Genomic DNA, 25954 nt, shown 5'->3' with positions numbered 1-25954 from the left:
GCGCTCCCGCAGCGGGCCCGGTTTGAATTTGGCGCCCGGCGCAGCGCTGGCCCGGTCACGTGCCGGCCTGCGCCAGTGAGCGGCGGCGGGGGCGGGGCCAGCCGGGCCGGACCAATCGGCGCACAGGGCCAATCGGCGGCGCCGGCGGGGGATACGTATGTGCGGGCGGGACGGAGCCCGGGCCGCTGCCGGGATCGCATTGTCCCGCCCGCCCTCGTACCGGGACGGCTGCTCCCGCCCCGCTGGGGCAGTGTCGGCAACTTCCTTCAACCGTGCTGCCCGCGGCTCGGAGCCCTGCCGGGCACCCGGGCAGCCGGCTGTGCGCTGACTCCTGGTGAAGAGCTACGGGGTTTTACCGTTTAACGTGTGTGTGGTGGCTGCAGCGGGCTAGCGGGGCCCGCAGGACGCCCTGAGAGCACGCTGCCACTTAGGTAAGCAGTCAGGCTGTTGCAGTCTCATGCCCTTCTCGTGAAATGTTACCAATTTTCCTTGTGTGTGCCGATCTATGGTAAGTCAGGTTGGGTGAACACGAGCCGTCAGTGTTCCCAGGTGGCCGGGAAGGCCAATGGCACCTGGCCCGTGTCAGCAGTAGCGGGGGCAGCAGGACCGGGGCAGGGATCGTTCCCGTCTACTCGGCACTGCTGGGGCGCTCGGGGTGCCGTGTCCAGCTCCGGGCCCCTCTCTTCAGGAAGGACACTGAGTGCTGGAGTGGGCCCTGAGAAGGACAGCAGAGCTGGTCTGGAGCACCAGTCCATGAGGAGTGGCTGAGGGAGCTGGGGGTGCCCAGCCTGGAGAAAAGAAGGCTCAGGGGGACCTTATTGCTCCCTACAACTGCCTGGAAGGAGGGTGCAGCCAGGTGGGGATTGGCCTTTCCTGCCAGGCACCTAGTAATGGAACAAGGGGATATCGTCCTAAGCTCCCCCAGGGGAGGCTTAAGTTGGGCATTAGGAAGAAATTCTTCACAGGAAGGATGATGAGACATTGGAATGGGCTACCCAGGGAGGTGGAGTCACTGTCCCTGAAGGTGTAGCACTTAGTGCCACGGTCTAGTTGCCATGGTGGTGTGTGGCTATGGGTTGATGTGATGATCTCAGAGGTCTTGCAACCTAATTTGTTCTGTGATGTGTTTTCCAACAGAATATTAAATACAATGTTACTTCAGTTCAAACTTATTCATTAGGCAAAACAAACAAACAAATCATGTAAGATCTGTAGAATACAGGAGGGAGATGTCAACTGTGTTTTGTGAAAAAAAAAATACAAAAAACACAAACAACAAACTTAAAGTCCCTTGAAATTAAAATGTACAGGTAGTTAGCAACCAGAAAGGGAAAGAGTTCTGATTATCTAAGCCTTATAATATCTTCTTGGCATTACAAACAAGACTGAAATAAAAAAAAAAAAAGAAAATCAGTTTTTGATTTTTTTTTTTCTTTTCATAGCTGACTTGACATAACTGGATCAGTAGGTCATCTGCTCCCATTCCTGCAGTGCATTTCTAAATCTACCTGAAAATTGACAAAAGGTTCAAGAACTACTGTTGGGAAAAAGTCTGCCTTGAGATGTGTGCGCTGTGCTGTTGCATAAATGTTTTGCTTTTGTTAAAAACTGCATCTGAGGTTTCCAAACAAGTCTGTCTTCAAATCCATTTATTTGCCTTCTAGAGATTCAAGAGTGTTTTAGCATCTCCTCGGGGTGCTTCCTTCTTTCTTCAATTGGCTCCAACAAGCATCATGAGGTTTCTAAGTGGTTTCACCACACCTTTTGATGCCTCCGAAGAAGAAGTGCACCCACAAGGCCAGGAAGGCAGAGCTGATTTTCCTTGAGAAGCCACGGGCAGGACCCATCCATTGTTATGAAGCTCCACTGCATTTGGCTGAGAATCCCAGACGTGTGCCTACAAAACCTGTGGAGCTGAACACCTCTGCTGCCTGGGTTGGTACAAATTATCTTTCCTCCTGCATCCCACAGCAGCAGTTTTCAAGTTTCTCTTGTATGTCTTAACAGAAAGTTTCTCTTCTGAATATGGAAAATTATTCCCCCAGACCTGAATTCCCTCTATCAGTCTAAAGCATAAGTAAGTGCTTGAGTTGCTTTGCATTCTAAGAATAAGCACTAAGGTCTTGGTTACTTGAAGACATCAACTGTGTGCAGTGTTTACTGATTAATGAATATTTGTCTTCTAGAAAAATTATTCCCATCAGGAAAACACTGTTTTCCTTGGCAACCAAAAACCCTGCATGAAATAAACCTTAGGGGAGATTTTTCTTATTGTCTTGCTGTTTGAAATAACTGCTGAACTCTCAATGTTACATGTTGAAGTACTGGGTGTATTGTTTAAATCTGACACTGCTAAATTTAGAGAACATAGGTTTCCACTTCAGAATGATTTGTTCTAACTTGCCCTCTTTTCCATTTCTGTTTTGAGTAGTTTATCTCCATACCAATTTTCTGATGGGTTCTTTTCTTGGGACTGTTTGCCATGTCCTAAAATGCTGCTCAGATTCTGTAATGTAAAGATTTATTTCTTTTTAAGCAAGCAGCTGCAGCAAAGACAGACTGTTCCTGTGCAACAGTAGTCATCACCTAGGGGAGCTCTGTTTAAACATTATTGCTGCTTGGCTCTGCTCTTCACAAAGCAAGCTCACGAAGTGTGATTTCAGACCTGCATGAAACATTCCTTTGTTCCTGTTGACCTGCAGGTATTTTTGTGATGCCTTAACCTTGAAGTAGAACATCTTCAGTTATTTCCTCTTTAAATTTTTTTTGTATCTGCTGAGGCAGTTAGCTCTATGGTTTGTGAATCACTAAGTAAAATAACTGCTGTGAATAAGCATTCATTTTGTTTGGAAGAGGTGGAAACATCCACTCTGGTAGCTCTTTGATTCCTAAAATACAAGTATTCTAAAATTTGTTTGAAGCTCTCAGTACTGAAACTGTTAAATATTTCTCAGTTTGGAAACTGTGGTAGGTTTGTAACTTCTGGAGGCATCCTCTGCAGAGTGTCTGTCAACTTGTTTAAGTGGAAACTGGTTTTCTGCTCCTCTCTTTTTGGCATTATCTGAGTTTTTCATACCTTTTCCACTGCTAGGTTCCTGCATAGGTAAAACCTACCCTACATGTTCTCTGAAGCGAGGAAGACACATCCTTAAAATCAGGGACTATGTTAAGTATGTGCTGGTATACAATTATTACAGAATCGTTTCTCTTTTCCTGTACAATGGCTTTGGATTCAAACAGTTCAGCTGTACATCAGACAATCACCATCCTTAGTTAAATTGCACTCAGTGTTTTGAGGAACTGTATAGGAACTTAGGAATGCTGAAAGAGATCTGTCGTTACCGTAGCAAGAACTCAGTTTGGTGTGCTCTTGGGAAAAGCAAACTGGAATCTGAAACAGAGTCAGACTCTTTTGTTGACAACCAGGAAGACAAAGAACACAGTAATAAAAGGATTTCCAGGGTCTGAGTCCAGAATAATTCAAAGAAATACAGATTGTTGAGCTTGGACCATCTTTTCTACAGGAGGTTGATTGTAGAAGTGGATTTTGGGTGATCTGTTACTCCACAATACAGAAATTAACTCTGTTTTGAAACAAAGATGTTTAATGGAAGATTTTGAACACCATATTAGCATATCTAAGGGGATTGAGCTAAGTGGGCATTCTTCAATCATTTTGTGTTGCTGTCCCAGGTCAGCCTCTCCTTCTCTGGGGAGGCTGAGGATTTAGTTCTTTGGATCTGTTTGAGTTATGCTAAGATACAGAAAGAAAAATGATCCATTCTGAACTTTAAATCTGCAGGGGTTACAGGAGTAGACACCACTTAAATTTCCTTTAAAACCCCAATCTTGAGTTCTTTGTGAGTTGCCAGAAAGCAGCTCACTTGCACCCCCCTGACTTTCCAGAGAAAAGTGGCAGAATACGGTGTTGAAGTTCAGAGGTATCTCATGTATAGCAGCTTTCTTAGTGACTCATTTGCTTTGCTGCAGAACAGATTACTCAATAAAGACATTCAATAAAGGTGGGGAAGTAGAATTGTCTGTAGGAAAGGGTTGTGTTTTTTATCTTATTATGTCTTTCCCCTCAGGTATGCCCACAATTTGACACAACTAAGCCAGTGGTGCGGAAAGCATGCCAGAAGAAGCCTCGTGGTCCTCACAAGCCCTATAATCAGGATGCTAACCACAGTTCATTTCATGCAGAAGCTTGTCGAGGAGCTGTAGCCTGCAGATTTCCTCCTTTAACTTTTGAGAATCCAGAAGGACATGCAGTCCCTCCGCTGGATGATCCAAATTGCTTGAGAAAGAACGCGCAGTGCTCTCCCAACCAGGCTAAGAAAGGCACAGCAGCAAACACCAACATCCAGGTGAAGAGTCCAGAGAACTGTGGAGAGCTTGCTCCCCAGCCTGTGGATCAAGAAATCCCTAGTCCATCAGATGCAGACGCTGCACGTGTTCCTTCCCCAAGGAATGGGAGATGCAGCAACACTGTATCCCAAAGCAGTCATGCCTGGCATCCAGAAGAAGAGTTGCCGTTGGGTGTTGATCCCTGTGGGAGAGGGGAGGCGGCAGCAGTACTGGTTACAGACACTCCCGAGCACGAGTACGGCCTCAAGGTCACCTGGAGACGGCGGCCGCACGTAATGAAGTACCTGCGGCAGCAGGGCAAGCTGAGCGCTGCGGACATCCTGGTGAAGGCAAACATGGAGCTCTGGAGGAGGCAGGCGCACACCTGACCCGGCGGGAGCCGCCGCCGCTGCGCGCAGGGACACGCCCGAACAGAGGCCGGCCCTTCGGGGCTCCACAGGGGACGTGATTCGGACAGGCCCTCTACAGCGCCTGGCAGAGCCTCCGAGAAACGCCGGGGCGGGCGCGGGGGAGGGTCTTGGCGACGGGGAGGGGGGAGGTGGGGTCTTTAGGGGAGGTCTTCAGTGGGGAAGTGTGTTTGGCAGGGCTCCGTGCCCCGCGCGGTTCCCGCCGGGACTGTTCCCCGCTCCCGGCGGAGGCGGCGGGCGGCTCCCGCACCGAGGGACGGGGGCGGCCCTTGCGTTCCGCCGCGCGTGCGCGGCGCCGCGGCCAATCGGCGGGCGGCGTGCTCGCGGCCCCGGCCAATGGAGGCGCGCCTCAGTGCCGCGCGCCGTTGCTAAGGGCAGCGGCGGGCGGGGGCCCATAGCAACGGCGGGGCCGCGATGGACGGAGCGGGGGGACCCGGCGGTCCCGCCGCCCACAGGTGAGCGGGGCTGGGGCGGCAGCGTCCCCGGGGCCGAGCAGGCCTGGGCCGGGGCTGCCTCTCGTGGCAGCGGCGCCCGGTGCCGGGATGAGCGGTCGCAGCGGGGCCCGGGCGGGCGGAGTCGCACGGCAGCGGCCACGCGGGTCGGCGCTGCTCCGGTGACACCCGCGTCCCGCTGGCGGGCGGCAGCCGCTCCGCTGCTTTATGTGCGGGTGTGTTTTATGTGCTTCGTTCTTCAACGTTGGTGTACATCATCTGAATGCTTTTAGATTAAACCGGTTTCGTGGTGTCTCGGTCCACGCTTGGTTTCTGGGCGCTGCTGTGAAGCGTGTTATTCAGCCGTGTTATTCAGCCCCTCTGCTCCTCCTAATGAAGCTGTCTGGGTATTTAGTATCACTGGTTGTGCCTTTGCAAGGAAAAAAGGGGGAATAACTGAAATGAACTCGACTGATGTAATAGGAAAAAGAGCTGTGAACTATGGAGAAGCGGTTTTGGAAAGACTTTATGCTTGTGGCACTTAAGTAGCTCAAAATAGAAATTATTTGAAATTACATGTGGGTGTACTGGCAGGCAGAGAAAATGGGTTTTGGCAGAATTGGTGTGATTGCAAAAAACCCAGGAAAATCTGTCTTTGTGCCTCTGTTTGGATAGGAAGAAGTAAAGCAAGTAAAGAGAGAAACCTAATCTTTGGGGAGTGAAATGATAATGAACACAGTGTAGAAGAGAAACAGTATTTTCTATTACATACATTGTTGCATTTGGTAATTTAAGGAGGATGAAAAGCAACAATAGAGTTTCAAACGGTCCTGTAATTGCTTCGATCCACCAGATATGCTATGGAACATTAGATTACTTCTTTGTGCAGACTTGAAAGGCCTTGGGTTGTCTAGCAGTTCTGGAAACAATTTTTAAGGAAATGATGTCCAGATATGTGTAAATTTCCCTGCACAGTAGACGTTTGACAAAGTTGACGCTACAGGAAATAATGCTGCTCTTCTGATAACCGTTCTACTGCCATAATTTCTCTCTGCTGAGAAACTTGTCTCATGTGCTTTTATGGGTGCCCCCCAGAAACAGTCTGACAATAATGGCTGGTCATGGGATAGCTGCTTCCCTCCCATCCCAGTTTATTACAGAAACATCCATTTCTTTAGCTTTCTTAGTCCCCATGCTTAAGGTAAGAAAACTAGAATATACAAACCTAAAGAAAAGTACATAGCTTTAAAATAGACCTGTAAGGCATGTTATTTTTAGAGGTTTTTGTTTTTCTGAAGCCTTCATCAGCATTGTAATAAATTTGAGGAAGAGAAATGTCTGTGTTCTTAGACGAAAATAGTAAAATTATCCAGGAGTTGTTAATCTGGTTACTAGAATTCTTGTTTGGTAAAATAATTGTCAGTTGTCCAAACAGTGGATCTTATGGAAAGGTAAATGTGATACGTAATAATTGGCACTTCATGGCAATGAAGATCCTACAGGTAAAGCTTAACAAAGCTGCATCTGAAAACTGGTTGGCAGCTTTTTTTTTTACTTTTTTTTTTTTTTTTCCATTTTTTCTCCCAGGGGTGGCATGCTTTTACTATTGAACAATGTGAAAAATACACATAAAGATATTGGAAGTATTTTATCTCTGATGGGCGGAGTCGAATATTACCAGTCAAAAATGTAATGCATATTGTTTTGTAAGTGTGCTGTGGGATACCTGATGATGGATAGACAGCAGAGATCTTGGATTTGAGCCTTCTACAGGCTGTCACTTGCAAATACTGTGTTGTGTTAGCCTTTCTTCCACTGGAACCGGCTGCATCTGGAATTGCTCAACTTCATTTTAAAGTTTGGCTTTCAGGTAAACATGGCACAACTGTCTTAATGCTTTAGAAAATGATAAGCTTGATATTGCTATTTTATGGTTTTGGTAAGAGCTAGACTGTCTCTCTTATTTGGGAAAGTCCATTTGGAGACTTACCATGAAATTACTAGCGTAGAAACACTCAGGTAAAAGTAATTCTAATTTATTTTAACCTTTTGAAATATTGTGAAGGAAACTTGTTTCTTATGGCATGTATGTATTTTAGAATCTCAGAGACCAATGGACTTTGCCCTTTTGCATGGTAACCACACAGTGTACAGGAATACTTAGAGCTTCCCACATGCTGCATTCCAAATATGCTTCAGCTTCTGACTTGCAGATGCCATCATATAAGAGGAGCAGGATTTTGAAGGGGCAAAAGTCTTGACTGAGTCTACAGAGACTACAAAACTGGATGTCAGCTACAGCGGTCCTGCCCTCATTTGGATGCTTCCTTGGGGTCCAGACATGCATCAGTTATTGACTTTCAGTTTCTGAACTCTGGAACTCTGGGATATTTCCTCAGTGTCTCCCAAAGTTAATGAAGAAAAACAGCCTGTTGCCAATAAGCTCAATTTCCGAAATATTAAGAGCCCATGGATTAAGAGAAGTTGAAAACTTCAAAAGTGGTACTGTTGTCTGGCCAAAAGCCCTTTCCACATTTTAAAAACTTGAATGTAGTTGAGGTTGTCAGGAGTGTGCCTGCTGGGCTTGAGTATTTTGTATAAATGCAACATAATTTTGATTTTGAGGAGAAAAAAGACAAAATACTTTGCTAATTATTTTAGCTATACTTGTAAACCAGAGAAGACAGGTAAGTTTAAAATTCCTTTTAAAAGCCTTTCAGCATCTCTGTTAATATTTGGGCATTTTTATTTAGCCACCAGTGACATTCCTAAAATTAACAAGCAATGTTTGTTAAATTCCAGGACTTACAATTCTGTAAATCTTATCCTTGGATGAACGAGAATTGGCTTAATAGTCTGTTTGCTTCACCCTGTTCAGCTCTAAACATTATAATGAAGAAATCTGTCTGAAGTGAGATAAACCTGGAAGTCTTTTCTAAGTGTGATTGATATGTACTCCTTGGAGTACAGATTCAACTGAAAAGAAAGCCTTTTGCAATTTGGTGCTGCTGCTGTTAATGTGAATGAAGGAGTCACCTCACTTGTGATGTAGACAGCAGTGGCAAGAGAGAAAAGGGAACAATGTGTGACTAACATTTCTGAATACAATTTGAGATTCACTTAGTAACAGCAATTGCAAAGAGGCATCCTAAAGTTGAACCTTGTTTGAATTATCTCTTTAGTTTCTAGTTAGCTCTTTTCCCCATCTCTTACCACCTAGAATTTAGGTGACTGGTGACCCAGTTTTTTTAATAGAGAGCCATTACCTTTCTCTTCTGTTTTTTTTTTTTTTTTAATCATGGTGTGGCATTTGTAGGAGTGGAAAATGTGCTGACTTAACATAATTATGACTTGCTATGTGTGAAAGCTTTCTGCAACCAGACTTGCACTGGGATAGCTCCAGACTCTTGTTTTGTTGATGAGGCACAGCTGAGTGATCTCCAAAATAAAACTGTGTTGTAATTGGGTCATGGGATGAATTCTCTTCTAAGTGGATTTGCTGATATGCCTGGAGATGTTGCCTTAGACTACTGCAAGAACATTTACACCAACTCTTTGTGCTCTTTAAAACGCATTCTGTGGGATGTTTGAACTCTTAACTGCCTGTGTTCTTGCTATAGGAGTCTGGGTGCTTCTACATTCCTTTCTGACTTTGCATTCTTACATGATATCTGAGACAAAAAGAGCAAGAACTAAAATCTAGCAGTGATATCTTGCTAGGTCACCTAGTTTGAGATCAAAATGACATTTTGCTGTTTCTGTCTCTTTTAATAGCTTTGCCTTTCAATTTTTCTAAAATAAAAAAAATCTGGACGGGGAATAAATGTCTACAATCAGTTCTAAAGTGTCAGTTCAGAAAATTTCATGTTCCTTTCCCTATTTTTAGTTTGAAATACTATTACACAAGTACAATTCATCTTGTCAAGTGTGATGCACTTATTTTCAGGGAGTTTTGTTACCTGGTCTGGGTTAAGCACAGCACGTGCTATTTAACTGCTGCCTTTGTTGCTAGGAGAGAGTAATGGCTGCTCTACATTTCACTGGCGTCCTGTTGTAATGAGGTACAACGTCAGCAGAAGTGACAGGCAAGGTTTAATAATTTACAAACAGAAGATCACAGGAGACAGAATTCCACCCCCTGGCGATCTTGCTTTCCTCTTTCCTTGGGCTGAGGTGTTTCTATAAGTGAAATGACCATGGGGATTTGAAGTATGTAGTTGAGAGGACATTAAATAGAAAGGCAAAGTTCTGCTTGTAGAATAAATTTCTCTTTTCCTTAGCAGAAATCTGAGTTTCGTTAGGTTCAACTGAATAAACCCGAAGCAGTTGTAGTGGTGGTAAGGAGCTGGAAAGTCCTGAGTCATGGAGTCACGAGCTGTGAGCTCTTGAAGGAATGTGCCTAACGGGAGGTTCCTTGTCTCCCTTTTCTTGAAAGAATTATAATAAAAACTCAGTTGAAACCCCCTGTTTGGCTACACACTTAAAATATAAGTTTATGTGTGTATTCATATGATTGTGTTTTCTATGCCACCCTCTCAGCATTATGATGGCTTTGGTTAATGGCTTGTGTGGATTTCTGGCTTCTCTTGGCCTTCCTTCCAGGAGAAGACTACTTCTTTTGCTTTAGGTTTGCAGAAATGAATTTATTTGAGAGTTGTGGCTAAGGAAAACAATCTCTGTTCTCCTAGTGTAGTATAGCAGAGAATGACAGAGGCTTTTGTTTGCACTCTTCTTTGTAGTTCAAATAGAAGTCATACTAGCTTCTGTGCAGAGTGCTGATTTGTTTTCCTTGCTCTGTTCTCTTGTTCCAAGTAAGAGGTGTTAATCTTTGGTACTTGATAAGTCACTTTTTGAATGGTGTGTAAAACACTAAGCAATACAGTAGTCAAAATAGTTCTGAGGTCAACATGTAACCTTTTCATCATGCTTTTATTCCTGTTGCATTTTATTGAAACAATCTATATTTTTTATTATCTGGTTTGTGCTTTCACACTTGGGATCAAACTTGTGACCTCTAGAAGCCAACCAGACAATCACAGAGGCTGGAAGGAGCTTCTTGAGATGATCTGGAGCAACCCTGCTGCCTAAGCAGGGTTGGCTGGTGCATATATTGCACAGAATGATGTCCAGCTGGGTTTTGAATATCTCCAAAGATGGAGACTACAATCTTCCTGAGCAACCTGTTCCAATATTTGACCACTTTGTCTGGAAAATTTTTTCTTGATCTTGGGTAGAATTTCATGTGCTTTAGTTTGTGTCCATTGCCTCTTGTGCTGTCAGTAGGCACTGCTGGCTTTATTTGCTTTACACCTTTCCATCAGGTGTTTATACACATGGATAAGTTACCTCCTGAGTCTTCACTTCTCCACGCCATTCTCTCAGCCTCACCTCACGTAGAACCTGTCTGGTCCCTTAAGCACCTCTGTGGCCCTTTGCTGGTTTTGCTCCAGTATGTCCATCTTTCTTGCTCCCAGAAGCCCAGAAGTGGATGCAGCACCCCATGTGTGGCTTCACCAGCAGAGGGGTGGTGTCACTCCCTTGGCCTGCTGGCATTGCTTTCCCTGGTGCAGCCCAGGATGCTTTCCCTTGAGAGAGTGAATTGCTGGCTCATGATAAACCTGTCCACCAAAACAATATTTATCCATTTCTGAAAGATGAATCTCAGTAAGCAGCATATACGTCATTCTTTGTTTAAGCATAATTCAACTTTTCTCCTATGGACCTTTCATTTCTCAGTATTCTTACTTTACCTTACCGGGGGTGTGTTTGTGTTGGTGTGTAATAGTGCAGAGAATTTCCCACTGAGATTATCATTCTGAGATGATAATTTTGTACTGGGATTTTGTGCTTCCACAGATACCATTTTGAAACTGAAAATGGCAGGTGTGATCTTTGAGTGGTCATTTTACTTTGTCTGCACAGTTTCATTTTACCTTACAAAATCTGGAACAAGTACTGTAAAGAAAATAGAAGCTTGTCTCTCCTGTACTGATAAATCCTTTTAGTTCCATTGTCTTGGCTGTGGTCAGTCAGTACTAAACTGCATCATTATTTACGTAGTTACATTTGGCATGTGAACATTCCCCCCAAAATGGATGCAAGTATGGAAAATTTAGTGCTGCAAGGATAGGCTTGCATAAAATTCACTCCTTTTGTGGGTTTAGCCAACAAAAATAATTATTACCTGTTAATATTTTATAGCAAATAATGTTTGTAGCATGTACTCCTCAGATTAGTTTTGGCTTGAATTCCTTTTTTTCAGCACAGTATTCCTGTTGCTGTGAGTTGTCGGGGCAGCTGTTTTGCCACAATAGAGGTGAAACGTATCCATATACATATAGATACATGCAAAGTATACACATATATTCTTCAGGGCACCAGCCTTTTCAGGTTTGGTTTGGTTGTTTGGTATTTTTTTTGGAAAAGGGTGGTTAGCAGGGAAGGGCAGATGGTGGGTGTTTTGATTTGGGTATTTTTGACATGCTTCTGATCTGTGTGGCTTTAAAGAAAAACACCCGATAATTTCACATTAAAATTCCATTTTTAAGCCTGCAGGTAGGTAGAAGCAGAAGTTTTAAATGACTAGCTTGCAGTTTTTTTTTTCTTTAGGATCTTCTTTGAATTGTAAATTGTTCAGATAGTTGGTTTTCAATCAAGCTATTGGCAGGAATATGTAGTGGATTCAGGTATATTTTGAAATTAAGTAGGATATGCAGATCTCAGTGCTTGTTTCTAATTGCTCCCTTAATCCACACTGGTCTGAAGTTGAGTTTATTGCTTCCAAAATTAGGTGTTCATTCTTTCCATGTCATTGTTCTCATAATATATTCTAGATGAAAAACTTCTCAAACAAATTTTGTGAACACTTTCTCAAAACAGTATTGTATTGGCATTAGTGTTTTTGAGGTGCAGAGGGATCAAAGCTCAAACTGATTTTACTTATTTCTGTAAAAAAGGCAGATGCACTAAAACTTGCCTTTATTGAAGTATCACCTGCTTAAAAATAATTTAATGAAATGTTGATGCAACTTCAGCAGTGTCACTTAGAAATAGGTGTGGCATTTCATGGCTGACTTGCAGCAGATCAGTTTACTTTGGAAGACTTACTGGTTATTAATTATGAAGGAAAGAATATCCTGTTTGCCAAAAAAACCCACTTTTCTGCCTTGGGGAAGGCAGAAAACTTTGGTAACCTTCACTCTTATGGGTGGTATGCTACGCATTTTCCCAAAAATGTGCAATTACAGCAGATGTCAGAACTCCACCCTTTTGTGGATTGGAAGGTGCATTACAGATACATTTTGTTCCTCAACCAGTTTCCAGAGACAGTATTGCGATTTTTGTTGGAATCTATCTTTTGGAAGATAGGAATTGTTCTTTAACTAATGTGTTTTTTTTCTACAGCTTCTGTTTTCTTTCATAGCTGTAGTTCAGATGAGAATAATCCACAGGAAAGTTTATTGGAGGGTTAAGAGTCAAAACACTTTCACACCGGCTGACTCAACATTTCTTACTGAAGTTGCTTTTACTTGCACTTCTACAGCTAAAAATAAAATCCAGTGGATGAAGATGTGGGACACAAGCCACGTTCTTCTCATCCCCTGATTTTTAAGTTCTGGGAGTATTGCTCAGAGATATAAATGCTGCTACCACATTAATAAACTGTCCTGCAAAGGAAAAAGAAATTACATGAGCTCTGTAAGGCTCTTGATGAAAGCAGTCCTGTGTAGAGTGAGAAATGGAACACAAGATATTGGGAAACTGGGAAGATTTGTGGACAAAAATGGTGTTATTGTGCCTTGGAGCTCATTTGAAAGAAGTAGAGCAATGGAAACAACTGAAAATTTAAGAATCTTGATTATTAATATATAGATTCATATTCCCACTGGTATCTAAAGATTGTGTTTATTGAAAGGATTTCTATATCAGACCAATACAAAAATATCAAGCTTTTTTGTAACAAGGCACAGTAAAGGCAAGATCCAGTTCCCTTTAAAATGATGTAGAAGTTTCTGCTGGACACTTGCCCTGAATCTCTCTGCCAAGCTATGGACTATCTGAAACTTTAACACCTTCCCTAGAGCTGTGCACAAATAGGTAGTAATTCCTCAGTTTCTCTCACCAATAATTGAGTGCATGTACAGTGCTGGTACGTGCTGTAAAGATATTTAGGACAGTTCAAAGCCAAACAAGCTGTCTTTCCTTCCCTTGGGTCAGATTTTCAGTTAAGGTTCAAGTGGGGTTTGCTTCTGTCAGCTAGTTTGACCTTCCTCCTAAAAGAGGCAGCCAACCTTACTTTTTCTTTACCAAACCTTTAACTACTTGAATTGCAGGATAGATTTAGCTCACTGGGAAGCCTTTAAATCTGCAAGTCTTTGCTGCATTGTTTGTTTAGGAGGAGAAACTGAGTGTAGTATTTCTTTAGTGGAATATGAGGAATGTACATTTTATTGAGTGCAGGGAAAACTGTCATGGTGTTTTCCTTTGTTTGACATATTTCAAATCTGTCTTCCCAGTAAGTTCTCAGTCATGTAGAACATTTTGTCTCTACGGGGTGCTCTTTCCTGTTGCTTTTCTTACTTTCTCTGCTTATTGCCTCTTATTCACAGCAGCCAGTCAATTCCTTTCAAAACTGGTCCATGATCCATGATAAAGACAAACTTTTTTTTTCTTTTTGCTTTCTTTAAACTTCAACAGTCTGTATATAAAGGGGATTTAATTGACATAACTTGAAAGAAGAATGCTTAGCTCCCAAGTGGGATAACCACACCTGAAATAAGAGGTAAACCATAGCCTTAGTCTACAACAGCAACTTCTAACATAAAAATATTGAAGCTTGATTAAAATCTGTTGTTTTCTGTTGAAAAGCCATAGCTCCATGAGTTATCCAATGGTTAATTAGTCACAATGTTAATTAAACTATTTGCAATCTGAATTTGTTTAGCTTCAGTTATTTATGTCTGGAGTTTATTGTCTTGTGTACCCTCAAATCCATGGAATCCAGTGGAGTGTATTGATTTTATCTTGGATGAACTGTAGGATACAATGAAATCTTGCTAAGAGGTGCACTTTCCAGTCCTTGGTCAATTTGTTCAGCTTTCTCCTGAACTCTCTTCAATTCTTCAGTCCTTTCCCTTGTGTGGACCTTGGACAGAATGGAAGAACATTTTTGGGCTGGTGGATTGCTTTTATTTTCTACATTCTGCTTTAATATCAGGGTTTTTCATTGTTCTCAGAGTTGGATTATACTGTGAGTTTGTGTTTGGCTGATTCAGTGGTAGTTATTGCCAAGTGCTTAGAACATAAGTATTTTGGTTGGTTTTTTTTTCAAGTACAGCATACTCAGGAACACAGACAAGCTGCAATGTAAACAGGAGTGTTACATCTGCTTATCCACAGTTTGTAATGCCAGAATTTCATTGATATTGAAAAATATGTCCATTCTGAAAGAGCTGTCAATAGATGTAGTGTGCCTTTTTTTTACAGAAAGGAAAATAAACCACACAAAAAGGAAGCTTCTGTTGCATATATGAATATCTGTTAAATAATTTGTGGGTTACATCTTCATTGTGGTTGTTTGCTATTCTGAAAATGGTTAGGAAAGACCAAATAGATTTATAATAAATTTGTTGCATATTCCTATTGCAACACTTTAATTTCTGATTATGAAATGAAAACCAGGCTGATTCTGATTTCAGTAGGAATTTGAGATGCTACCAGTTAAAAATAAAACTTTTTGCTCCATGTAAATTTGTGTCAAATCTGTGAACCCCTTTGCATCTTGCTATCTTCTTCCATGTTTTATTAACTATTGTTTAAGGGGCTTTCTCACTCTCATTTTTATTCTGTGTCCTGCACTATCATTAGTCTTTCCTTGTATGTTCTGTTTTGGGTGACCTCTCCTTTCTCTGTGGCACGTGTCTGTTACCTGTCCTGCAGCTTCAGTAGGATTGCAGATGGATTCTGGTAAATGTAGCAGTTGTGTCTGTGGGCAGGATCTCATGTAGGCTGCTGTGCTGCAGTGGTTGGGAAGAGGACATTGATACAGACTGCTTGAAAACTTTCAGTTCTTATTTAGCAAGGGTAAATGGGCAACTGGTTTTGTGGTAGGGATTTTTCCCCCTGTTTTTACTTGTGGTGTTGTAGCTATGGAAATTCTGCTTATTTTTCCTATTCCTGATGGATATTTAATTTTTCTTATTGCACATAGACCCTTCAAACAGCAAGGCAAAGGGCACAGTGGTTTGGTGTGGGCATGTCTGTCGAGCACTGATGTGTGTTGTCAGTCCAGCTGAAAGAGGATTCCTGTTTGGAGCCTGCAGCTGGATTAGCACACCACTTACATTCCTTAGTGGTGAGCTGTGGGAGTGACTCTGGCACAGCGTTTTCCTGGTAAAGTTTGTAATAACACCAACTCTGCTGTGGGGAGTAGAAAAAGGTTTGAAGTGTGGAAATATCTTTTTTGACTGGTTATTATGTTTTCATAATGACAAGTTCTAGAAGAAAGTTGCAGAAGCAGTAAAAAAAATAGTGTGAAAGGGGTTTTTAAGCTAGTATTTATAGTGCTACATTGTCATGACTTTATCTTACTGCTTGTGTGAAACCTTGCACTTTAAAATGGCAGGCATTGATGGTTGCTTTTATTTTGTTTCGCCTGCAACTCGGCAATTTTGGTCTGTGTTTTAAAGTAAATTGTAAGAAAATACATCGCTATCTTTTTCCTTTTATTAAGCTCTGTGACCTGTTAGAATCTTTATGTTCAAGCATCAGTGAAGTGGCCAGAGTTGGGGCACTGTGTATTCTGTGTTATGCTCCTGTTATATAATGTAACTTTATTTCAGTCTCGGTAGAAAATAATTTTAACCTATCATGTAAATAATTTTCACTGAAGATTTCCACAAGGCATGTATGTGAGTCCTGCTATTTCAGCACTTTGTCATTTTCCAGGTGGAAAGGAAACATTGTAAACTTATTTCCTAAACTGGTAGTGTTTATTTCTTCTGGTTTTTTTTAAAGAAGATACTCAAATTGCTTGGGGATACATTTTCTGCTAGGAAAAGCAACAAAACCATAGATAGCAGCTTGTACCTACACAGGACACCTTTGTGTCCATCAGAACGTGTCTGTAAGTCTGCTGTTGATCCCAGGTGTGTAGATTGCTTTATAACAAACTCTCATCTGCAATTAACAAATGTCATCAAGTTCTTAAGTAAGGAGGTGTATGAGAAGAAAAGGACTCCTCTTCCCTCTCCCTTTTGTGTGGGTTTTTTTTTGGTTTTTTTTTTTTTTTTTTTGGTTCAGAGTATTTTAAGTGGAACTTTCAGTTGTTTTTCAGACTTTGCTAAAGATGGCCTGTTCCATCACCTATGCTATAAATAATAAGCATGTCACCTTTTATGCTGAAGTTTGGTGTGACAATTGTTGTGTATTGTGCTGCACTCAGTAGATGTGCTTCTGCTTGTTTCTTTCTTAAGTGGCATTTTTCTTTCTTTCTTGTGGCTATTTTCAAGGGAAGATGACTGTTTTACTGTAACTGTTGCTTTGGGGATACACAGCTCTCCATCCCTATTCAAGAAAGACACTAATTTTTCCAGGCCCTCCATTCCTTCAGAACCCAAGACACTGTGTATTACAGGTCCATGTGAGGAGTAACATCAGTTTTTAGAAACAAAATGTTTTCAAGGTCTTAGACCTGTTGTGTGATACTTCAAATGCATAGGAAGAAACGGTATAGAAATAAGGAAAACTGTGGAGTAAAAAAGCAATGGCAGTCTTAACTTGCTTTCAAGTACTACTTCTTGGAAAGTCAGTGTCAACTGTAGAGTATACAGTTATATAAGTTGTTATATATGATATGTGTATACAGAACTCTTTTTCTGCATATTTCAACCTTCCAGAGCAGGATCTGTGTTTGCTGGGGTAGTTTGTCTTTAAGGACCTTTGATTTGTCATCTGCTTGCCTGAAGTTGAGTCAAATGTGGGTTTGTTAGGGGTTAAGGGGACTTTGGCTTTTCTTCTCTCCTTAGCTCTGTGTGCTGTATTCTAATTTCCATGGCATGTGTTTTGCAGAAACCCCAGTTCTGCACTCTCTCTATCTCTGGTTTTCCTTGTTAGGGTTGTATTCAGCACTGGCTGCTAGCTTGTGACTTCACATCATTGGACATTTATGGATACCTAGACCAGACAGAGAATTTCCTGTTTAAATTGAAATTGTGGCTTGCCCTGCTTTTCTGCATGCTATTAATAAAATATATAATGTTTGTCTGTTTCCCACATTAAGTACCTTCTTCCTGATTCCTTCTTACTTCCAGAGAGGTTTTTGTCAAAACTGTGTTGAAGGAAAGAGCACAACCGTGGTCAGCAGAGTATGTGCTTAATAGTCAATTAACATTTCCCCTTTGTGGGGTTAACTGCTCTAAATTGCATTTTATGGAATAATTCACTATCATGCAAAAGGAAATGGGAAGTCTATATGGAACACAACTTGGAACAAAAAATCAGAGTTCTTATGAAAGTTATCTACAAAATACTGAAATAGGGAAATGATTCTTTTTTTTACCTTTAGGAATTAATGTCAGATGTTGCAAACACAGATTCTCTCAGGTATTAACTGTAGTTAACTGAACATCTGTCAGGAAGAGAAAATGATGTAGGTTTGACTCCAAGACAACACTGAATTAATTTGGAATCGGGTATCCTGTGAAGGAGCAGGGACTTTACAGAATTGATCTGGACTGTGGTAAGCCTTCAGGTGTAAACTGTCTCTTAGCCCCACCTCAACAGAAGTTTGTAATCCATCTACCAGTAATGAAGCCTTTGGTGCTTTCGAAGTCTTTCCAGAAGGGTTTAGTAAGGAAACTAAACCAGAGTTCAGTCTTATTTGTGACAGAATATGATGTTTTATTTTTAATACCTCGTGTCTTGGTCTTCATGTGAGATGGAAGTAATGTCTAACAGTCATTTTTAAGTCTTGATGATGAAGCTGTTGTCTGAAAATATCCTATGTCCTTGTAATGTGAACTGTTTAATAGCAATAATTAATTGATTTGTTTATTTTGCTTTTCCAGCATCTTTGAGGATGAAAGCATGAAACTACGACAGCTGAAACTGCAGAATCAGGTAAATGATAGTGCTGAAGCTGGTAAAAATAAGTATAGAAAATCAAACAGCAAATCTAAAGACTTGAGAAATGGCGTTGAAGTGCTAAAAATGGTTGGTCTAATGAACTTCAAAGATTTTCATGATTTTCATTAGTTCAAGTCAACCTTGCCATGGCTTGTAGATTTCGTGTGTTTGATAAATGTATTTTTCATATGTTCTCTTATTTCATTTGGATTGAGTCACTAGAGAGCAGGAATAAATCAAAAGATGGGAAGACTGCAGGGAATTATCCGTTTTAGGCATCAAAGGAATGGTTTCGCTGACCTATAGAATGATCTCTTTAACACTGCTGTTGAGAAGGATTTCCAGCCTGTTCTGACCTTTTTTTGTTTCCTACAGTGAAAATATTTACAGTCAGGCATGGGTCAATTATTAGGTTATAGGTCTCAGTTTCTGAAGTACAGTTTGCTGGATGCTTACATTACCATATTCTTCAAAGCAATGAAGTATCCACCCTTAATATTCTTTCTCTGTGAAATTTCAAATGCTTGTAAATAGATTAGACAATATGAGAGTCATGATTCTTTAGCTGGCCATTTCACATGGACCACAGATCACTGTCTTGAATTAAACTCATCTTGTTCAAATTAAAGTATGGGTTTTAGGAAGGCATTTTCTCAGCTAGGATCTTTTAAGTCCAGACACAAGTCTTCAGGGAGCTGTTGCAGTGGGTAATAATCCTCTTTACCAGAACCTGGTTATTATTTGTAGTCTGAGTTTGCTAGGCTTTGACTTCAGGCACTGAATTTATTACCAACATTATTGCGTCTATATAGGCATTTATCTAAAACACTTCAGAGTCAAGAGGTAAAATTTATCTTTGGTCATATTTGTGGAAGCTACAGTAGTCCTTTATCTGTAGACTATCAAGTGACCTTGTTTAAAGCAAACAATTTATTTAAAAATATAATTAATTCAAATAAGCTATAAAAGAGCATTTAGTGTCAAATGCCATTTGGTAAGAAGTTCCAAAACTAAGGGTGGTCTACTGCTTGGTGATGAACCTCAGGGTCTGGTTTAGAACTGGTCTTGGGTCATAAGCTGGTAATAAATAATAATAATAATCTCCTAATGCTGGGTACAGTGATTTGCTTAGTGTCAGGCCTTGCCATGGGGATGCATGGCTATTCCTCCAAAAAAACCTGCTGGGCTGGGTGGAATTCACTCAGAGCAGCTGTCAGTTGCACCATGAAGAGGCCAGTTTAAATAATTTGTTTCCTTTCGCAAATTTGTTTCTATCTTTCTTGGATTTGTTTGGGATTGCAATCATCTGCAAAATAAACAGCTAGAAAATTTCACAAAATATATTTTAACTCCTTGCTCTTCACAAATGAGATTTCTTGAGAAGTGCTAACAATCTCTAATTTAGGATTTTAGAATTAGGTTTTGGATATTAAAGTCTACTTTTACATGAGTAGTACTATGCCTTCTGAAGAAACAAAGGTCAATAGCAAATCACTACCAAATATTATGGACTTGCTGCTGGTTGTAACTGATGCCTTACTTGATTAATTTGTCATAAACAATTATAGGAATTGGAATTTTAAAAATGCAAAATGTTTTAATCCAGCAGGATCATATATAGAATCTCTGGTCATACAGAAAATCTGGAATAAGCCATAGCAGAGACATGCCTGTCCATCCATCTTTATGATGGGTTTGGAAACCTTGTAATTGCGGTAAAATATTATTTATAACTGTGCATGACATCAAGTTCCATCTGTGGGCCAGCTCTGCCTGCCAGGATGCTTTTTTCTCCTGGACTACTGCCTTTTCCTTGAGGCAAGATCATGTGGTTGCTCGGGCAGTGCTTATTTCCTCATTAGTAGGAGATTTTTGAGTCTTCTTAGGCATCTGCAGCTCCAAGTGCAATGCTGCCATCTCCCTGTGCAGCGGCAGCACGAAGCCTGGCATGTTTCTGCATGCACCTGGTGTGGTGCATTGCTCTTGACGTGGAGTTTCACTGATGCCACCATCGCTGCCATTGTCACCGCTGCCCCAGCGTGAGCTAAGGGGCAGCTGGAAGAGGAGAGGACGTTCCCTAAGTAGGATCCATCCTGCATGGCCTGCTGGGGTTAGGACTGTACCAACCAATAAGTAACACAGGATTGCACCTTCAAGGCTGGAGTAGTTGGAACTTTCCTGTATATCAGCTTCCTGCCATCACAGCTAGAGAAAGAGAATGCTAAACTAGTTGTCTTAATAGTACACTAGGTATTCTCATGTGACTTCTTGGAAGCTCATTTGAACAGGAATTGGTGGCTTGTGATCCTCTAGTTATCCTATACTCTGATGTTATGGTTTTCTAAGGTGTTTCTGGAAGTATTTAATTCATGGAGTGCACAAAATGCCAAGCAAATAGTGATAATTAGTATTTGTTATTTATTTAATGGGTTGTGTGTTCTGGTGTCCTGTTCGTGAGCTATCTACGTTTTATGTAGTGATATTATATGAATTTTTACTGTAACACAGAGCTGAAGGAAAAGGCTAATTAGTAGACAAAAAGAAACAAAATATCAGTTTCCTTTTTCTGCTTCCTTAGTGGAATACGGTGGGGAATACGGGGTAGTGAAGGGCAGGCTGCTCTGCCACCGTATGGAGAGAAAATGAACTACTGTTTGCGGTCCTGACAGTGGATTTGCACATATTTTTTCCATCTCAGTATGCAAAGTGGTAAAGAGAAGCCTCTTTTAAAAAAATAAGTTACTATCAAGTTTTGTCACTTCTGTTTATCCTGTTGTTCTTGCAAGAAAGGAAGATCACTCACATCTACCAGCAGTAAACTGTTTTAATATAAGCTGATCCTATTGGATTGGTGAGACCAAGAAACCCTTTGATGTAACACAGTGTATAAGAATAAAAATTAAAATTTAGACTGGTGAGCAGTGAAATGTTTAAAAAAAGCTTATCTAATAGAATGATCCACTAAATAACTCTTGAAATTACTATATCCCATGTTGATCCCAAATTCACTTTTGCATTCTAACAGTAGCTGTATATTTTCTTACTTTCTTACTGCCTTTAGGTTGTGTCTGTTTTGCTGGGGTTTTTTTTTGAGCTTTGTTAGTTTGTTTTTTTTTCTTGCATATTTGTCAGGTAGAGAAGCCTTGATAACAATTTTTCTCAAATCCTTATTCGGAGTATAATGCTCCTTTCTTCTTTGGAGAATTATAAACTATCATGACTTTTTTTTACTTTTCCTCAGCTTTAATTTAAAAAAGGAACAAGCAATACAAACCAATGTAAATTCTTCTGAAAGGTCTGACTACCTTCCTAGAAAACACAGATTTAGCAATTTCTGAGAATTTGACTTTACTGCTTATTTTTCTTATTCTAGACAAATGGGATAATCTCTTTGGAATTCTGTGTAATTTTTGCTCTGCAGGATAATCTTTGTAAATAATTCTGCAGTAGAAAACACTACTGTACTGCAGTCCAGTCTTCAAAGGGTAATTTGGAGTTTAAATAAAAAAAGTAATTTTGTTTCAAGGTATTTGTGTTTGTTTGTTGTGTTTGAGGTTTTGTATATTTGCTTTTGTTTGGGTTGTGGGTAGTTGGGTTTTTGGTTTTTTGGGTTTTTTTTTTTTTTTTTTCTTTTACATAAGTGAAAAAAACAGACAGAAAAAAGAATCAAGGGCTGAGTTATGCTGAATTCCTCAGGGACAGGTTGCCTGAGAAACTAATCTCAGTTGAGATAAAAAGGCTAATAGCAGAGGGAAAAACCAACAAGAGAAAAAGAATAATGGGAGAGAAAAGGGCTCCAAAAATGTCTTTGTCTCATGTGGATTGTACTGTTGGTACTGATGAATTGTTTACCTGGTAGTGCATTGAGACTAAGAATAATTTGATGGAGAAATGGTTTCTGTCATCAAAAACAATTTTCAGGGTTGTTCAGGTACCTAAGAGACACAAACTGCATCTACCGTAAGGAGCTTGCACATTATTTGCATAATGGTGCAGAATATTAGAATATTATTTTTCCGTCTTCATACATCCACCTGTATTTTTAAGGACTAAACAGGTCTATCTGAAATGGCAACATGTCCCTTTTTGCCTTGATTTAAGTCTAGAAGTTGTTTCTGTTCTTGTTCAGTAGGAAATCTTAAGTATCAAATGTATACGTATCTTGGAGAAATAATGTTTTCAATTTTAGCATTTGGGCTTAGCAGTCTTTCCTTTCAGTCCTGAACTATATGGAAAAATTTTGCAAGGTAGGTAAAATTTCTTTTTAGTGGGTCGTTTCTATTTTAGTTACTGTTATTTATTTATCTCCCCACCTTAAGTCTCTTTCTCTATCTCTCAACATTGGTTTCTAGGAACTGTTTGCTTTAAGTTTTCCTGATTAGGTGATCACTTTTGAGATAAAAACCTTTTCCTTTCCAATTCCTGACTTTCATACTGGATCATGGATGACTGCTGAAACTGTCTATTTGTGTTAAGGATTGGTGCAATTGAGACTGGGTGAAAGGATTTAACTGGTAGTCTCAAGACAGGTCAGAAAGTAAGGAGGTGTCCATGTCAACCTCTCGTGGAGAATCAAAGTCAGTATCTCACTCCAAAACCATGGTGATATCTGTGTGCAGGATTTTTGTAAGAGCTTGCAAGAATATTTCAGGTTTATTTGACATTCTGATCAGAGACATGTCATTGCCAGTGGCTGAGGCATGGATTCTGCCTCTCTAGATGTGGTTACTCATCTGTTTCCTGTTTTTCTTTATTCCACAGAGAGCCCTTCTAGAGAAGAAGCAGAGGAAGAAACGTCTCGATCCATTGATGGTGCAGCCAAATCCTGAGGCCAAGCCACGCAGGTCAAAGCCCAAAGGGTGCGAGGAGCAGACTCCTTTAGTAGAAACTCCTACCCCTGTCCACAGTGATGTTGTTTTACATGGTAAATAATCAACCTGATTGCAACAGGGTCCTCCAAAATCCCAGTGCATGCATTATGTCACAGATGGGTGCTTACATTGCTGTGGTGGAGGTCAAGTGATAAGAATGATTACATACTTTTCTATATACAAAAGTTGAATTGTAATACAGTATGGTTGAGCAATACTAAACTGTGAAAGCAAGCAAAAACCTCACCTTGATTTTGGTGACAGCTGTAAATCTTCATGTGCTCTTGAGTAATCTCTCCCTTGGGTTAGGCTAGAAGAACTGTAGAAATGGGCTGACAACTTCTATAAAGGTGGGGACATACAAATTCAAAGTAAAAACATCTTCTAAAGCTGTAAGATAAAGAAAATAATTCAGTAGTGACTGCTTGTATGGTGTTTCCTTATGGTATCATGGCATACTCCACCTCAAGATTGCATATGACTGAATGATGAAGTGGAAAAAGCAAACAAAAAGTGTTGTGAACACTGTGTTAGGCTCTTGATGATTTTTACCTCATCTGTTGTTTTTTACGGGCTTAATTCAGACAACTGAAACATTACAGGTTATAGTGGTCCACAAAGTCACAAGCACAAAGTGCTATCAGGGCCAAAGGCAATGACTTGGTGGCCTCAAAACATTGCATAAAAATAGTGACCATTATTTTAGGAGTGAAAAGAAATGCAATAGTGAGAGCCTTAAGCCTCCCATATCACAAGGAGATAAAAAGAGCAGCAATGAAATCCTTACATTCTAGTGGAAGTGTCAGGAAGTTGTTTATGAGAGCCAGGATCCCATCAGCCTTTTAAGAAAGTAATGGGAAACATTCTAAGGCTTTGAGATGTGTGCTATTGCAGGGTGTTATAATACAGGCCTTGTATTGATAGCAAATTAATATGCACAGTAGAATTTTAAACCTCCAAACAAGGGGTGTTACCTGGCTTGAAGATCACAGTTGGAACTATGTTTTATCCCTTCTCTCTTGAATATTTTTCTTGTTCTCCAGATGCCTTTCAGGATCATAGGATGGGAAGAAAAGTGGAGATGTTTATGGTAGCATTTATGTGTTTAAAATCAGGTGTAAGAAAGCTTCTATTAAAAGGCCCTTTCAAGTCAAGAAGAGAATGAGAGATAAGATAGGTATAACTCTTAAGGTAGAAGTCTTCAGTAAGGCTCAAATGAAAACAAAACTGCTCATTCACTACCTTTCATAGTTCTGAGGCTTCCTCAGTGCAAGCAAGTCCTGGTAAGAAGTGATAACAACAGTAAGCTTGTCAGAAATACAATGCCTAGATAAAGCAGTAGAGTTTTAAGAAGGAAAACAGTGGAAAAACAAGAAATCCAAAGCTGGAACTACACTTAGGTGTTGTGTGCTACATATTACGTGTTATGCCAGACCCTGACATCAAGATGCTTCCACCAATTGGGAAGTGTGGTACACGACTGTGTTGTATGGTTTAAACATGGAAATTTCTAACAGAGATAGAGGGTTTTTTTTCTGTCTATGGCTGTGGATACTTTTACCAAATTGATTTGTGGTGTTCACTGTAGAGTACTCACTGGCACAGGAGCAAACAAACAACATGAAGGGAAAGAAAATAAGGGAGGTGTCTGCAAATAAATTGAAAACTATCAATGTGCATGACAAATACAACTTGTTTTAATTGCTTAAGCCCTTGTAAAAATGTGAATACAATCACTATATTTAAATAGGGAGAAACTGATAACTGATATGTTTAAAGTAATAGGCAGTCTGTGCCAGTCAGGCCTGACTCCTCCCAAGCCTTCTGAAAAATATTGAAAAAGTATATTTCAGTACTTTGAAGAGATGCTAGAGGAAGGGAAGATGAAAAGAGCCACCACCCTGGGATGCACCTTTGGCCATAAAAAAATAGACTTTGGAATTTTGTTTCATTTTGGCCTGCAGGCATTGATGGACCAGCTGCTTTCCTGAAATCAGAAGTGCAGGATTTGGGGACCAAGCTCCAAACTCTGTCTGTTGGATCTACTAAACCAGAAGACAATGCAGATAAGGAAAATGATGGAGAGGCTGTAACAGACACAGCAAGCAAGCCAGATCTGCAAGAAATATTACAGAAACGAGGTAAGAGTTAATAATGGGTAAATGTCTTTTTTGGGGCTCTTCTACTTTTATAACTTTATTTCAGTGGCATTAAAAAATGAGGAATCATGAAACAAATGTCTGTAGGATATCACTTTTAAAAGAGCTACTAGATTCTACAGCATGTGGAAGTGTGGTGCTGCAGTTCCTTTTCCTCAAATTATTTGAACCATACCAGTTATATTTTAAGTGTTTCTCAGTGTACTGTATAATTTCTGATCTTTCCAAGGAAATTGCTGACAAAATGCTATACCGCATTTTGCTAAAGTCTGGGGTGTTTTTATTCCAGATATGTTTTGTCTTGATAAGGTGCTTAAATATTTTCACAACAGCAGGACCCTTCAGTAAATGCCATGGTTTAACTCTTTAGGAGACTAACAGGAAAGGTGTTTTTTTCTGAGTCAGAGGCTGACACAGTCAGTGGTTTTCAAGTTAGATGTTCAATAGTTATATCCCATTGAGTAATTTCCTAGTGGAGTGTCAAGCTCCGTCTACCAAGTATCTTAATTTGCTGCCAGTACTACAGGAAACCTTTTTTTTGTTGCATGCAGCCTAAGCACTTTGCAGTAAAATAATGGCTAGTGTTTAATTTA

At 40.5% G+C, this 25954-nt stretch overlaps 2 protein-coding genes across 3 annotated transcripts in view; both read left to right on the top strand.

Moving 5' to 3' along the window:
• Positions 1-179: 179 nt before the first annotated feature.
• On the top strand, positions 180-5519 carry RHNO1 (RAD9-HUS1-RAD1 interacting nuclear orphan 1). The gene is made up of 3 exons (XM_041414177.1): positions 180-431; positions 1665-1935; positions 4089-5519. Exons 2-3 carry the CDS (start codon positions 1768-1770, stop codon positions 4734-4736), a joined length of 816 nt encoding a protein of 271 aa, XP_041270111.1. The 5' UTR covers positions 180-431; positions 1665-1767; the 3' UTR covers positions 4737-5519.
• Positions 5167-25954, top strand: part of TULP3 (TUB like protein 3) — a 31666-nt gene continuing 10878 nt past the window's right edge. The window contains exons 1-5 of one of the 2 annotated variants that reach the window (XM_041414176.1): positions 5203-5230; positions 6794-7076; positions 18274-18325; positions 23093-23255; positions 25167-25343. In XM_041414176.1, the coding sequence (XP_041270110.1) occupies positions 18293-18325; positions 23093-23255; positions 25167-25343 (373 nt within the window). In that variant the 5' untranslated portion in view covers positions 5203-5230; positions 6794-7076; positions 18274-18292. Of the gene's footprint in view, positions 5231-6793; positions 7077-18273; positions 18326-23092; positions 23256-25166; positions 25344-25954 lie in introns of both variants that reach the window. The other variant, XM_041414175.1, reaches the window with a different exon arrangement.

The sequence above is a fragment of the Onychostruthus taczanowskii genome, unplaced genomic scaffold, assembly GCF_017590055.1.
Source record: "Onychostruthus taczanowskii isolate IOZ18803 unplaced genomic scaffold, ASM1759005v1 scaffold44, whole genome shotgun sequence".
Classification (NCBI taxonomy): Eukaryota; Metazoa; Chordata; class Aves; order Passeriformes; family Passeridae; genus Onychostruthus; species Onychostruthus taczanowskii.
The sequence above is the reverse complement of the archived record's forward strand: the minus strand, read 5'-3'. Positions and strand labels throughout refer to the sequence as shown.